This window comes from Aegilops tauschii, chromosome 5 (assembly GCF_002575655.3).
Source record: "Aegilops tauschii subsp. strangulata cultivar AL8/78 chromosome 5, Aet v6.0, whole genome shotgun sequence".
Lineage (NCBI taxonomy): Eukaryota > Viridiplantae > Streptophyta > Magnoliopsida > Poales > Poaceae > Aegilops > Aegilops tauschii.
The window spans coordinates 457,618,952-457,634,062 of NC_053039.3; the positions used below are offsets into that span (position 1 = coordinate 457,618,952).

At 44.1% G+C, this 15,111-nt stretch overlaps 1 protein-coding gene across 1 annotated transcript; it reads left to right on the forward strand.

Moving 5' to 3' along the window:
* The first annotated feature begins 2,151 nt into the window (after nt 1-2,151).
* LOC109761850 (uncharacterized) lies at nt 2,152-14,454 on the forward strand. The gene is made up of 22 exons (XM_045228706.1): nt 2,152-2,229; nt 2,361-2,991; nt 3,082-3,216; nt 3,698-3,786; nt 3,897-3,986; nt 4,336-5,095; nt 5,376-6,226; nt 6,355-6,625; nt 6,716-6,833; nt 7,147-8,642; nt 8,727-8,801; nt 8,980-9,112; nt 9,248-9,350; nt 9,423-9,512; nt 10,686-11,069; nt 11,185-11,280; nt 12,850-12,987; nt 13,056-13,199; nt 13,378-13,467; nt 13,575-13,757; nt 13,845-13,889; nt 14,110-14,454. Exons 1-22 carry the CDS (start codon nt 2,152-2,154, stop codon nt 14,242-14,244), a joined length of 6,135 nt encoding a protein of 2,044 aa, XP_045084641.1. The 3' UTR covers nt 14,245-14,454.
* The last annotated feature ends 657 nt before the right edge of the window (nt 14,455-15,111 follow it).

Here is a 15,111-nt window from a genome sequence, read left to right on the forward strand (position 1 = left end):
TCTCCTCCTTGCCGGTCTCCCACGTAGCCGATTGGATCCCGCGAACAGGTTCGCCGGAGCAGGGCAAATGCACCGCCTCTAACGGTATCCGCGCATGCAGGAGGAACGTCGTGCGGCGGACTGCTAGGTCCGATCACACAACCGGCGGCGAGTGGAGGTGGCTATTCGCAACACATGCAAACTCTAGTGACAGCGCCGAAGCGATCCATCGCATGAGTGTGCGGCACCTCCACTTTATATAGGCGTCCGTCGTGGGCTCAACACTTGGGCCTCGCACGGACCCTAAAGCCCATAAGTCTACTCGGCCACAATCCGAATACAGCTCGGATCACATCCGACCAGTGTCCTTGGATCCGACCTCGTAGGTTCCTTCCCTTAAGCGTGTGACCCCTTAGGTTCAAGCCGGCTTGGTGGTAGTTCGGATCACCTCCGAACTACATGGCTGGTAGCGGCCTCTAGCAAGGCGTGCTGACCACCAAGCAGACTATGAAGCTGGTTAGGCGAACCTGTACATCACATTTCCATTCCTTTTGCCACACGATATATTGTTGTCGGGCTCAAGGCGAGTCTGTCATCCTTGTGCTAGCCCGACCTCTTTCTCGTTCCAGTGATGCTGACCACAAACCGGACTATCTCATAATCCTTGTCGCATGGCCATGCTTATCCTGGTCGGATCACACGAGGGCCCCAGAGTATATATCTCCTGATCGGAGGGGCAAATCCCATCTTGCTCGACCATGTCTCGCAACATGGGTCTGGACAAGTCTGAAACCTACCTTTGTAACTACCCAGTCGCGGAGTAGCGTTTGGTCGGCGCAAAGCAAGTCTATCACCATCCCGAGTACATGCGCCAGCTCAGGTCTTAGGACATAGAACGTATGTTGTACTAGAGACTCACAGATGACATGTTGCTGCGTCTCATAGTTGGGTCTATCCGACTCGGACCTTATCTCGACTCGGATCCGACTATGTCGAATCTGATCAGACCTTTCCAAGTCCATATTATCCGGTTAGTATCCAATGCTCCATGGCTAGTGAGACCGAGCCATCTACCGTGTCATATGCTAGTCTAGTCTGACATGCGCCCACACATCACTTATGACTAGGGACCATTTAGGATGCATCATACGAACAAGATCTCACAGACAAGTCACGTACTTGCCAACAAGTATCATTGATTACATCCAAGGACTATCTTTATTCATAAACACATAGGAAATATCATCATACATGATTGCCTCTAGGGCATATCTCCAACACGATCGTGCTGGGGGCGCGGCCGGATAGTGCACGTCCTGCTCCCCTTGCAGGCAGCAAAGCAAGGTTTTGGGGGTCGGTGGTGCTGGAGGGCGCCCTGTGGCAACGAACGGCAGCCCGGAAGAGGTTGGGGACGACGAGCGACGCCGGCGGCCGTAGATTCTCTCCCACCGACAACAAGGAGAACGTCGGCCAAATGCTTTCCGGAAAGCCGGTGCGGAGACAACTATGGCATGGCGCGGTGCTGGTTGGGACGGCCCTTGTGGAAGACGACGCGGTCGGGAAGGGTGGTGGTGGCGGCAATGTCGGGGCGCGGAGGGAGGTAGAAGAAGAGAAAGGGGGGAGGGGTCTGTCTCCCCGATGGGCGAGTCAGGGTAGGACAAGGGCACGCGTCACTCGCTTCTGCGTGTGTCTGTTTGGCTGCAAACTCGGCCTAAAATTGAATCGAGAATGGATCGAAAGCGGACAGAAAACAAATAACGGTTCATTTGTGGCCGCGCGTTGAAAGACCTGTTTTATTCGTTTGAACGCGGATGGATAGGACGGGGTCGTGCAATTGGAGTTGGCCTGACTCGCGGGCGATGGAGCCAACCAAAACCGTAGTGGAACACAGCCAATGCGCATGCCCCCACTCCGCTGCAGACCTGCAGCGCGACGCACGACTCGCACGTGGCCCTCCCTGCTGCGCCCTGTCCGCTCTGCTTCCCGCACCAGCACCACCACAGTCCACAGGGAGTCCACACTGCCACTGCACGCCCACCACCCCCACCCCTCCCACGACCACGCCCCTCTGCCGGCCCGGCCGTGCTCACCGCTCCCCTCCCCTCTCCTCTCCTCGACGCACCCTCGGTCGGTCCACTGCCGCGGCGCCCACCCATCCTCGGGGCCGGGGCCATGGACGGCGACGCGTGGCCCGCGCGGTGGCCGCCTCCGCGCCCGCCGGCCGCGCCGGCGCCGGCGCTGCCGAGCCAGGTAATTCGGGCGGGGCGGGGGTTTCTCGGGGCATGAGAACGCGCGCGACACTGCTTTACGCTCCTCATTTGGGGTTGCTCTTCCTTTGGGGACGATCTGCTCTGCTTCTCCCTCCCTGTGTTCCAAGGTAGAAGAAGGACAAGAGATCCTCACATCGCCTTGCCTCTCTTCTGCTGCAGCGCGTCCCGCAGGCGGGCAGCACGGACCCGCGCCACCGCCTCCGCCCCTTCGCCGCCCCGCAGCCGCCGGAAACCCTCACCGACGGCCGGCCCGCGGGAACGCCGGCCGGATTGGGGCCGAGCCCCGCGCCAGCGCCCGACCGGTTTGCGCTCAACACCGCCGCGGCAACGCCGGGCCAATCGCTGCCGGGCCCCGCGGCGGTTCCGGACCGGTCGCCGCCGAACCCGACCCCGTGGAGCCAGCCCGCGAGATCCGGGCCGAGCAGCAACCCCCTGCTCGCCCAACCTCCTCCCGGGAGTTACTACAGCTACCCCCATTTGAGCCGTGCGCCGGACCTCAACTCCCTGCTCCACACCCCCAGCGCCAGCAATGCCAGCAATTCTGCTGCTGGTGCCGTCGATCTTTCTCGCGCTTATACTCCGCTTGGCGGCGCGCCGGCGGTGCTGCCAAAGTACCCGCGGTATGGGTTGTCCGCCGGCAGCGGCGCCGAGCAGTCCTCCTTGGGGGCATTGTTCCTCAACAAGACCTCCTCTAATGTGCAGGTTAATTTGCCGGGGGAAACTTCGACTTCAACCATCGACGGTATGCTTCTCAACTCTCAGTTAGCAGTGACCTGATGTGCACAATTAATGGTTTGGGTGTATGTAATGAGCCTCACCGTTTGTCATGCAGGAATGTCCCACGGCGCCGCGCAGTTTCAGGATTCAAGTGCAGCGCAAATGATGCAGAAGCTAGCATCCAAACCGACCCCTCGCCATCAGCCCGCGCCTCTCACGGATCGTATCCACGTCTCCTGTCTGAATGTCGGTGGGTTCACCTTGCAACATGATCTGCAACCTAGTTTCACTACCGGTTTGTCGTGGGGGCGGTAGCCATTGAATGGCTAGACCATTGTTAAGTAAGCATTTTTTTAACCCCCGGCCACTGAACTACGTACGATGAGCAGTGCTTGATCATAGCATCTCTGCTTGTTGCTTGTGCACCAAATGATCATGACATTACTGCATTGTGTCAAAAAGTTTTAAAGGTATCTCTTGATGACTGAATAAAGGTTTCCAAATCATCTAGGATTAAATATGACTATCAATTAGCAAATCTTTATTTGCATACCATGTCCCCACATCGGCATTTGGTTAGTATTAATATAGTGCAAATGAGAAAACTGGGATCGATTATTAGTTGGATTGTAAACTTTTTTTCAATCTCTTGATCCTGCTGCCTAAAACTATTCTCATCACTAAATGTATATCCTTCTTTCAGTAAAGTTCTTCTATTGGCATTTGAACAGGTGGAGAGCTCTTCGTGGGTGATGCTGGGCTTTTTGGAGTTCTTTGCTCATGTCATCAGTTGAGGATGTCTGTAGCTAAGTTTTGTGAGGTACCATAGGACTGTTGCCTAACTTGTTGTGTTTTATTATGCACATACTCGACTTCACAGAAATATTCCTGTCGATAAAAGTTTTAACTTGCATACATTTGTTGATGTAGCATGCAGGAGGGCCTGCAGAAAAAGCTGGTGAAATTGTCCTCATGGAGAATGGCATGAGTATTGCACATTGGTTCAAATACTGCGTAGGGGTAAGTATTAGATGATTACATCTGATTGTGACTCAATCTATTATATTTTACTTGGTAACTAATTCCATTTTGGACACCATGAATTAGTTGTATAACTTCTGACTTACGATGTATCACATGTGGTGTGATTCTATGTCTGACTGCGAGAGGAGTTAAATCTAACATGCAATTGGCATGATGATACTTTGACGTGTTGCAAAATGATTAATCAGAGATGATGCATTCTAGCAGAAAGAAATAAGTGTTATTTTTATATATTCCTCACATGTGCAGTCCAACATGTCCTGATAGTGATGCGAAGCCTTTACTTCAAATGTGCGTTAACTGTTTTCCCCTTCTATTCATCTAGGTTGGATCATATGTTACTGACACTAAGTGTGATCGGCCAGAATGGGCGTGTATAGATCCTTCTCCAGAAGGATACAGGCTGAAAAATCTCCTTGCGAGAAACACTAGTATGGAAAAAGTTGGGTTATTCAATGCATATGGAAAAAGCACAGGACCTATAAACGGAACAGTTTATTCGAATGATCTGCGAAAAAGCACAGGACCTATAAGCGGAACAGTTTATTCCAGTGATCTGCACAATGAAGGTAGAGGGCACACTACCGTTGAAAAGCTAGGGAATAAGAGAGATGGAACATATTACAGGAGTGCTGATGTACACACATCTTTTGCTAGGAACTTTGCTTTACTGCAGAATTCTGAAACAAATCTAGGGCTTGCTAAAAACCATACTGTTAATGCAGTGAACCTAAACCAAATTAGCAGGCCAAGTGGAAGCCCATATATTACAGCAAGCACGAATGCACATCACAATGGGAATCATTCGTCACATAGTTATGCAGATCTTGTGGAGAATAACTTTGGTGCCTCGTTTCGTAATCCAGCTCCAAGATCTCCAGTAGTTTTTAGCAATGATACTAGGGCAGGCAGATATAATTTTCCCAACAAAATACTCCAAGATAGTTTGAGCAGTGCTTCGAATACCGAATTGAAGCTTGGGCAGTCCTCTTATCATCAATCTCTGACTGCCCTATTTCCGTCGGCGCAGTCAACATTAATTGATTTTCAGAGACCTCAGTCACATCTGCCATCAGTAACTCAAAGTGAGTTTGTTATTATGCTCTTCTTTCATTATTTTTTGCTGTCAATTGTCATTCAAGTTACAAAGTACCTGCAATAACTACTGATCAGGCATCTGCAATTTTGTGTATTCTTAGCCATGCCAAGACTTCGTTTTAGTTGATGAACAACAAAAGTAATTTGCTATGATTTAGAACACCACAGCAGAAACATCAAGTTTGATCCTTGTATGTGCACTGCCTGTGAGAGCATCCCCCTTCCCCCACCTGGATATCTAAATAATATCATTACTCTTTGGTGCAGATCATTGTCCAAGGCAAACAGTCAAGGTCAGTAAAAATATAGGGGAACATTATGAACCACCAATTGGTAGAGGAACTAGCGAACAATCTAATGGAGTTGCTAGTGCTATCAATCGTTCTGAAGGTGGCAAGGTTACAGATGCAGCAGCCAAGAATTCATTTATCTCAATATTTCTTTCGCATCTTGAGAGGAATAGTGAAGCCATCGATGATATTCTCAAGAGTAGCGAGCATAGCCTTCCTAAGGGTTTGGATGGTGCATATAGTTCCTATCATTCAAAGTTTGCAAGTAGACAAGTTGAGCCAAGGGCTAATGATAATCGTTCTAAGTTGGCCTCTACCAGCATTCATACTGAAAGGATATCAGATGACAGGGCTCTTTCAGTGGCACTCAGTGGATCTTCAAAAGTTGTACCACTTGCAAATAGTCAGAACTCTTTAATCCATAGTGACTGCCGGTCGCATTTGCTGCCTAGGCAACCTAATGCTGGAAGCTCCAAAGTTTGTGATGGTGCATATAGTTCCTATCATTCAAAAAGTGCAAATAGACAAGTTGAGCCAAGGGCCAATGATAATCATTCTAATTTGGTCTCTACCAGTATTCATACGAAAAGGATATCAGATGGCATTGCTCTTTCAGTGGCACCCAGCAGATGTGCTTCAAAAGTTGGACCTCTTGCAAATAGTCATGAGCCCTTAATCCATAGTGACTGCCAGTCGCATTTGCTGCATAGCCAACCTAATGCTGGAAGCTCCAAAATTTGTGCAGGAGTTCCATGTCCTGCAAATTGCAGGACCGGCAATCATGCGGGCGATATATCCCATCAGGCTCCCTGTATGTATGATAAAGTGGTGAGTTGATCTTGCACTTGCACACATTGACATATCATAAGTAAATGATAACTGCCAACACCACAATGAAGCACCAACATGATTGTTTTATGTTTCAATTTTTTTGATGCTCCAACCATTTTATGCAGGCCAATGGACATAATACTTTTGAGTGTGTAGACGACTCATGCACACACAGAAGTTCGAGAGTTGCCAAAATCATCTGCCATTGTCGAAATTCCTGCTCTTCATCTAGGGAGTTTCTACCTAGTTTTGGCCAACATGATCAATCAACGTTAGAAAAATCAATACATCGATGCTGTTACAGAGTTCAGGAAGATGTTTCTAGACTTGGTTTTGGAGCTGGTCACTTGTGCCGAACTCAATTCTCGAATGACGGTGCTCCAATCCATAAACTAGGTGGGTTCTGTGTTAGACAACTATTCTATTGATTTTTTCTTCTCTTGAATGTCTTGTCTTACTCCAGTGGCATATTTTTTATTTTTTCAGGGTTGCATGAGCTTTGCACCTGCTCCACTTTCATACCAAGGCCATCGCTATGTTCTGGAGATTATATCTTGCAGCCTTCTTGCCATGTGTGCTCTCCTGATGGGTTTCATTACAGAAGGCAAGTTAATATTTCTATGCTTTTGACGAGTTCTGGTTGTCGGCATTGCATTATGAACAATTTCTTTCTTCACTACATGTTATTGGAAATATTTCAGCTCCATCGTTGTTGTAACACTCTATTTCCTGTTCATGGTACCGAATATTTTTCTCTGAGCAAACTTGAAATTTGGATTAGGTATTAGCCTGATTAATCGCTTCATTGGTGGCATGCCCTTTCTCTGTCATGTGCCATATACTTATTTCGTAACTATAAAAAATGTGCTCTTGCAGCTACTTCCATGCTTACTTTGACATTCTTTTATTTATTGCAGTTCCATGGGACATGCAACCAACAGCTTGACCAAATGCCCTCTGCTTGATCCACCTAATAAGAAAGAATCAGGTTCATGTCGGGATGGCAGATGCTGCTGCTCTGTAGTCTCAAAATGTTTGACAGGTTGTGGCTTTGCAAAGCACTGCGATGACAGAATTGACCAAAGTGGTAGTAGTTTACATAAGTGCAAGCATGATGTACAACTGCCTACCAGATGCGTGGGGGAGAGTGAAAAGTTAAGATGCCCTTGCTCAAGCAGTGCTCAAACACCTTTGTTGAAAGCTGTCTCTAATAAAATGACAAACCAGCTTTTCGCTCCTATATCAGAGAGACTGAAGAATGTATCAGAAGAATCAGTGGCCAAGGCCAGTTCGCCTTATATAGCTGTAACGGAGAAAAATGGCTCCTGTAGAGGTTCTGGTGTATGTAAAGAACGACTGAAGCCTGGTTTTTCTTCTGGATCCTCCAGTGCTGTGGTGACAAAGTTTCCAGCATCACCTGAATTTAACAATACATCCTCGTGTGTGGATAAATATGGTGTTGAACACAAAAAACTCATGTTTGACGAAGGATCAAGAACTGAGAAAAGTTCGTCGTCGTCAAGCTATGTGCCTATCAGTACAGGATGTGAAAAGTCGCTAAATGGTTCCTCTACATTTCACTTAGACACATCTAAAGTGAAGAGAAAATATTGTCAGATTTCTGACGGAAGTACACTCAAAGATAATGGCAAGCGACAACGTTCTGAAACACAAAGGAAATCAAGAAGATTGAAGTGCTCTGAGGAACATTCAGAATCTGATGATTGTACTAGGAAAATTACTTTGCAGTCATCCGAAAATGGAGACCCTCAACCACAGAATAAGGCTAGTTCGTATTCTTGCAGTGTGTCAAAAATTAAACAGAAACATACTACCATGCAACGAAATAAGCCAGTGAAACGGCCTCGCATCCATCAAGAGATTTTGAAAGGTGGTGAGCAGTCAGATGGTGAGGGCATTATGGTTGGAGAATTAAATTCCTCTGATGAGAAGAAGCAAGTAGAGGATATGAGCACCCTGGTTAGAAAAAAACATCAACAGGAAGGGAGCCGAATGTCTGCTCGAAAACCACCTAAATATGTTTCTCTCAACTGCATTTTAAATGAACCTAAGAGTGAAAATGTTTGTAGTGAGGTTCCCCTTCTCGATTCTAGCTTAATTGCTACAGGGATAACAGATGATAATCGAAAATTTCCTAAAATTGCTCCACTTAGTCTGGTTCTTAAAAAGGCGAAGAGATGCAATGCTGTCAAAACCCCCTGCAACACAGAAAACATCCACTCTTGTGAGGAAAAGAGTGCAGTTCGTCCTGTAGGTAAATATTCTTTTGGTAATCAAAATTACAGTTCAAAAGCTGAAGATGGAATTCAGAGTTCCAAAAAGAGTAGATATCCACCTAATGCCTTGAGGTTGAGACCGAACATTGAGCGTGACTGCAAAAGGCCCTGCATCGGTATTTTTCTGGAAATATCTCAATTAGTAGTAAGGTAGTGATTTCTTCATAAAATCGGAAATATGAAAACACCCTTCATTTCAGATCTTTGGGAAGGTAAGCCTATTGGCCCAACAGATGCGGAGACAAGCCAACTTTCAGTGCAAACATCAAGAAAAGGTAAAACTTCGTTATAATATTGATGGTATTTGCTTTTTTTAGTACATACTGGGAAACGTGATGATATAATGCAGGATATTAATTACTATAAACATGAGCAACTTCTCAGTTTCTTAAGTTCCACATGGGATGCTAAATGAATCTTTTTTTACTAACATATTGGACCAACTATATGCAGGATTTAGGAATCGAAGATCAAGTGTATCTGTTGATAGGATTAAGAAGTGTGAAGAATCTGCAAATAGATCAGCACGTGGTCCTTGTGGCGATAAACAAAATGTGGTTCAAGCCTGTGAAGTGAATGCTGGAAGGTTGTAGTTCCACTAGATGTGGTTTTTAGATTTTCACAAAAAATGGCTGATACCATTTGTTATTAATGTGTCATGGTACGCTTGTTTACTGGCTGATCTAACAAAGTTCTGCTTAATACCTTGTACAATGCACAGGTACAAAGAAAGGCTTAGCTCAGCTGATTCATGTTGTGTTTGTCGAATTCCATACCTGGAGCCTTGCAATCAGTTGATGGAGTGCAGCAAGTGCTTTGTCAAAGTCAGTCATTCTATTTCTTACCTGTACCTAGTACTACTGCATATTTACATAGGTGCTATGCATCTCATGTAGGCGCACCAAGCTTGCTATGGTGTTCTAAAAGTTCCAAGAGGCCAATGGTTCTGTAGACCCTGCAAGACCAATGCCAATGCCCAGGACACTGTAAGCAAATTCGTTCTTAAATTTTTTTAGCTGTCTATTTAGTATATCCATGCTTTATGTTATCTGTACAAGCATCGTTGTGGTAGTTTACATTCCTAAGTGTTGTGAATTCTCGTATATGCAAATTACAGGTGGGGCTTTGCTAGTTCATCTTCTCATCACTAATTAAGCACTTTAGGTTATTTATTGATTACTACCTAATGATGTTAAATCATCGCTTGTTAGAAGTGGTCTTATCTAATCTGATCGTCCTTATGCAATGTGTTATGGCCGGTTTAGCTAGGCCCACCGGGCAATCTTAGCCCACAAGTTATCTTAGGTTAATTCTTATGCAAGTTATCTTAGGTTAATTCTTATGCAAGTTATCTAGGTTATAAATATAGGCTGTAAGACTCTTTTTGGAATTAAGCAATAAGAATATTATTATCCCTATTGCCCGGCTCCCAGAGGAGCCGGAACCCTAGCCGCCTCTAACCCTAGCCGCCGCCGCCATCTGCCTGCGCCGTCGTCGCGCCCGATCATCGCCCCGTCCCGTTCCATCCTTCCCCTACAACCTCCGGAGCAGGTCCGGTAGGACCCCTGGTTCTACCACAATGTAACCATGAACGGCTGATTTAGATTGTCAAGGATGATGCACATATTTTGGGAGGGTAGGGTGACCTTTCTTGCACTAAAAGGATCATACAATATGGAGCATCTAGACAGTAGGAATCTGAGGTCTATTAGTACGCCCCATTTTGTTTGCACATGCCTTCTGAATTCGGTTGCATCAGAAAGAGGAACTCTATTATGCATGGATGCCATACCTAAGGATATTTGTCATTCCGCCACTAAAGGCATCTACATTACATCAGTTATCCACTTGTGGTTCTGCTAAGGGGTAAGCAAGCCTTACTGGTCTAATATCTGGAACTGACTACATTAACATAAACCATCAGATGATAATCCTTGCAATTATGTGCTAGTAGTATGTTACTGGAAACGACATCTAGCTGCTTTTTTTTTTGCGAGAAAACGACATCTAGCTGCTGTACCTCCTATAGAACTATCTGTTCATGGTGGTGTTTAATGACCTTAATTTCCTCCATGTTAAATCTGTTGAGTATTGTTGTGATTATTTCTGTGGCATAAGAAGTGCTGCTTACTGGTCTCCATTGCGTTTTTTTCTTTCAGGTTTGCGTTTTATGTGGCTATGGAGGTGGAGCCATGACAAGGGCATTGAACGCTCAAAAAATCCTGACAAGTTTGCGAAAAGGTCTGAGAGTTACATCACGAGCAGATAAACATGTCAAACACGATCCATCTTATGCGTCAAGATCAACGAGTTTGGAAAACGTATCTAGAGTAGATAAACAGAGGCCAGTAGACAATGCACATGAGGAGAACACCGTCAGCAGCTCATGGACTGCGAACCACAATTCAAGTCTACTCGTTCCACACACGTCGTGGTGGGTCCATGTTGTCTGTGGTCTGTGGACACCCGGTACAAAATGCCCAAATCCCACCACAATGAGCGCCTTCGATCTATCGGGTGCTTTGCCTGCCAAAAGTGATTATGTGAGTTCTCTGTTTTAAGTTATCAGACACACGGTAGTACCTCTCATGACAGATTTTGTAGCCTCCGATGTACTTTTTTCTTGCCCTGATCGTTTGCATTTTCCTTTGTCATCAGGCATGCTCGATGTGTGACAGAGCTGGGGGTTCATTCATGATGTGCCGAGATGTGAATTGCTCGGTGACCTTCCATGCTTGGTGTGCCCACCAGAGGGTAGGCTTTTTTTTGTTAAGGGCAGCCACACCACATGTTCTCGACAGATCGACTTGCTGCATCCATGCTCATCTAATCTTCATGCATATTCTTATGATGTTTCTTTTTCTTTATCGAAAGATCGAATCTTTTATTGAGGGAAAAAACTAACTTTTTAAATATGGATTAAAAAGAAAACTAATTTCTTGGGCGTCAAAATCCAGAGAAACAGTCGTATAATATAGACTGAGGAGTACCGCTTCATTTTTGCATGGTTGCGTATGTTATTGTTGCTACCTGGAATAGGTATCCAGATCATGACTGTCATACTTGATTATAGCTTGAGGGTTGAATGTTTGGCAGGTCATCTAGAAAAGATTTTGAGATATCCTTTCAGCTGTATTTTAATCGAAGCCACAAAGTTTCAGTTTTTATTTATTTTATTTGCTATGTTTTCGACCGTGGGTGCAATGTCCCTGGGAGTAGAAATACCACTCTCTGGAAAAGTAGTGGCTACACCCAAGTTCATTGCACCCATGATGAACAGTAAAATCAAAACAAATAGCAAAAAAAAAAATCTGAAACTTCGTGGCATTGATTATGAACAAATGTTTTAGGTGCTTGCAAACTTTGGTGGCCAAATAACATCAAATGATCTCCATACAAACGAAATATAAATCCTGCTCAAACAGTGCACATACGTTTGAGCACATTTTTTTACAGAGCTCCTCGGATGTCATTTGACCACCAAATTTTGCAAGCACCTAAAACATTTGGTCATAATTGAAGCCACAAAGTTTCGGAATTTTTTTATTTGCTATGTTTTTGATCGTGGATGCAATGTCCCTGGGAGTCCACTCTCTCAAAGGAAAAGGCTAACTATAATCCCATAGTTTTTTGTGGCTTAAGGAACGCTTGAGAAGCAATGAATGTTGATTGCACTCTGGCTTCATAGTTTTTTGTGGCACTAGACTGAGGAAATGTTAATGTTAAATGATGCTTCGGTGGATGTGTTATTTTCTTTGTTATTCCTAGCAATGGCCTGATGGATTGGTTATGTCAAATTATGCACCAGTGAAGATGTTCTGGGTATAGGCTTCTCTGAATTCTTCTTCGCTTAGTAAATTGGAATGCACAATACCCACTTCTCATCATGTTATGCATACGCTGAATGCCTATAATATGTTTTTTTAGGGAACTATAATATGTGAACTTGTCAAGCTTATTTGTAAACTTACTGTACTAGTGATAGTTTTCCAGTCTAAGAAGGGATGTTTTGCACTAGATAATTGATTAATTTTCCATGCAGCGTTTCTTAAATAAAATGATATGAGTCAGGTTCTGTGTCATTTTCTTTTCTTTCTCATGTACCTCTGTTTCATTTTTATGTTCGCGAAAATTGCAGTTGGCTCCTTTTTTTGTGCGGGCACATGTGATGTTGATTGCACAAAAGATAAACCTAATGCATGGAGATGTTGTGATTTGATAGACAAGTCAATAGACAGATAACATTATGGTGATCACATTTTTACCATTGCCTTGGTGGATTGTACTTTTTAAAGTTGATTGTTGCTTGTGGTATCTCAACAGGGTCTGTTGCAAAGTGATCCAGAAGGCGAGCATAATGAATATATTGGTTTTTATGGGAGATGCCTGAATCATGCTACTAACCGTGTTAATCCTGAGAAATGCTTGAGAAGCAATGAATGGACATGTGCACGCACAGAGGTAATTTGGTTGAACTCTATTGCCTGAAAATCAGAATCCATATAACTAATTTTACTCCTGTGGAACAGGGTTTTAAAGGACGAAAGGGTGAAGGCTGTTCTGGTTCTAATTACAAGAAACCTCAAGTGAAGAGTAGTGAGTGCAGTGTTTCCCAAGAACAGATAAATGCTTGGCTACGGATAAACGGATCAAAGCCTTGCATAAGAAGACAGGTAGCTCCTTCTAGTAATCTTGTACTGCATTGCAGCTGGTTATCTTCAATACTGCATATTGTCGCGTATGCTATGGAGACGTCAAAGTTTGCTGCATATTACAGTGTCAGCTGGTGTGACAAATCCGTTTACTGATTTACGTATGTCTTTATTTCCATTTATAATTTATAATATGCAGTCCAAAGGATGGAAGCATTTGGTAGTGTATAAATCTGGCATACATGGACTTGGCCTCTACACATCAGAGTTTATACCGCGTGGCTCCATGGTAATTCTGTCACTATTATCTTTCATTTTCCCTTCTGATGTAAAATATTCGGATTTAATAGTCTAGCAAATAAAATCATTTCATAGATCTGCATCGAAATATCTCAGGTTATAGAGTATGTTGGTGAAATTGTTGGGCAGCGCGTTGCCGACAAAAGAGAGATCGAGTACCACTCTGGGAAACGGCAACAGTACAAGAGCGTCTGTTATTTCTTCAAGATTGACAAGGAGCATATTATCGACGCCACCCGCAAGGGTGGGATTGCAAGATTCATCAACCACTCATGCATGGTAGTAAGCTTTGCCTGTCCATGTACCCTGATCCAGTTACAGCGAGTATTCCTGACACATGCTTCTTTCCATGTTTTGTCGGACCAGCCAAACTGCGTCGCGAAAATAATCTCTGTCAAGAACGAGAAGAAGGTACACACCTTTGTCACATGTACTCCCTCTGTCCCAAAATGTTAGATCCTTTTATACTATCATAGTATAAAAAATGATCTTATATTTCGGGACGGGGGGTATTTAATTTCCTTGCAATTAGACCAAAGCTCCTGCTCATTATAGGATGGATTATCACACATTTCTTGTGAGCACCAACTATTATATTATGAGCTAAAATGAGCATTGACCATACATACAGGTAGTGTTCTTCTCGGAGCGCCACATAGATCCAGGGGAGGAAATCACGTACGATTATCACTTCAACCAAGAGGATGAAGGCGAAAGAATCCCTTGCTTCTGTAGATCATTTAGCTGCAGGCAGTATCTCAACTAGTTAGTTGGCTGATGTGCCGTCTATTTAGTTTAGTGTATGTATATAAAGGACTCGGGCTTGTAATTTGAACATGCGATTCATCATTTAGGGAGCTTTTATTCCACGAGAACATGTAATTCTGTGCCTGTCTATTTCAGTGTATGTAAAAGACTTGGGACTTGTATTCTGAACATGTGATTCATGATTTAGGGAACTTGTGTTCCACGAGAATTGTACTAGAACTATTGCCCCCTCTGTTTCTAAATATAAGAAGTTTTTGGCAGTTCAATTGAAACTGCCAAAACGTCTTTACAATTAGAAACGGAGGTAGTATTAGTTGAACTGTTTCCATGGTTTTGGGCACAATTGACGCGTTCTAATGATGTTATCAGCGCCAAATGATTGGCCATCAATAATGTTTCTAATCAAATACTACAATTTGTTACATACACCCTGCATTAGTTGTAGCTTTGGCTCTAGAATGGGTTGCTGTCATCTGTCAAAACTCTCTTGAACTTTTTACCCCTTGCGTCTGACTGAGGCTGGGAGAAGGCGCTAATATGTTCAGTCTGAAATACGCAAGTCTTGTTTGGTTAGCTTCTATACTTTGGGAAGGAATGTCTTGAGGTTAGACCTATCCGCTATAAGCTTTGCTGAGTATATATATATATATATATATATATATATATATATATATATATATATATATATATATATATATATATATATATATTTTTGTCAGCAGAACACTCTTTTCTTAACACTTGATCCTGAAACAAAGGGGTAAAGTCACCTTCCAAGAACAGTTTTTTTTTTTTTTTGAAATTTCCAAGAACAGTTTTTGAGACTAATGAGAAGCCGAGCTCCTTCTCTGCCTTCTCTACCAAA

Coding starts and splice junctions, on each gene's coding strand:
- LOC109761850 (XM_045228706.1), top strand. CDS start 2,152: ATGGACGGCGACGCGTGGCCCGCGCGGTGGCCGCCTCCGCGCCCGCCG. Junction 11,070..11,184: donor TGCCTGCCAAAAGTGATTAT/GTGAGTTCTCTG, acceptor CTTTGTCATCAG/GCATGCTCGATGTGTGACAG. Junction 12,988..13,055: donor GGACATGTGCACGCACAGAG/GTAATTTGGTTG, acceptor CCTGTGGAACAG/GGTTTTAAAGGACGAAAGGG.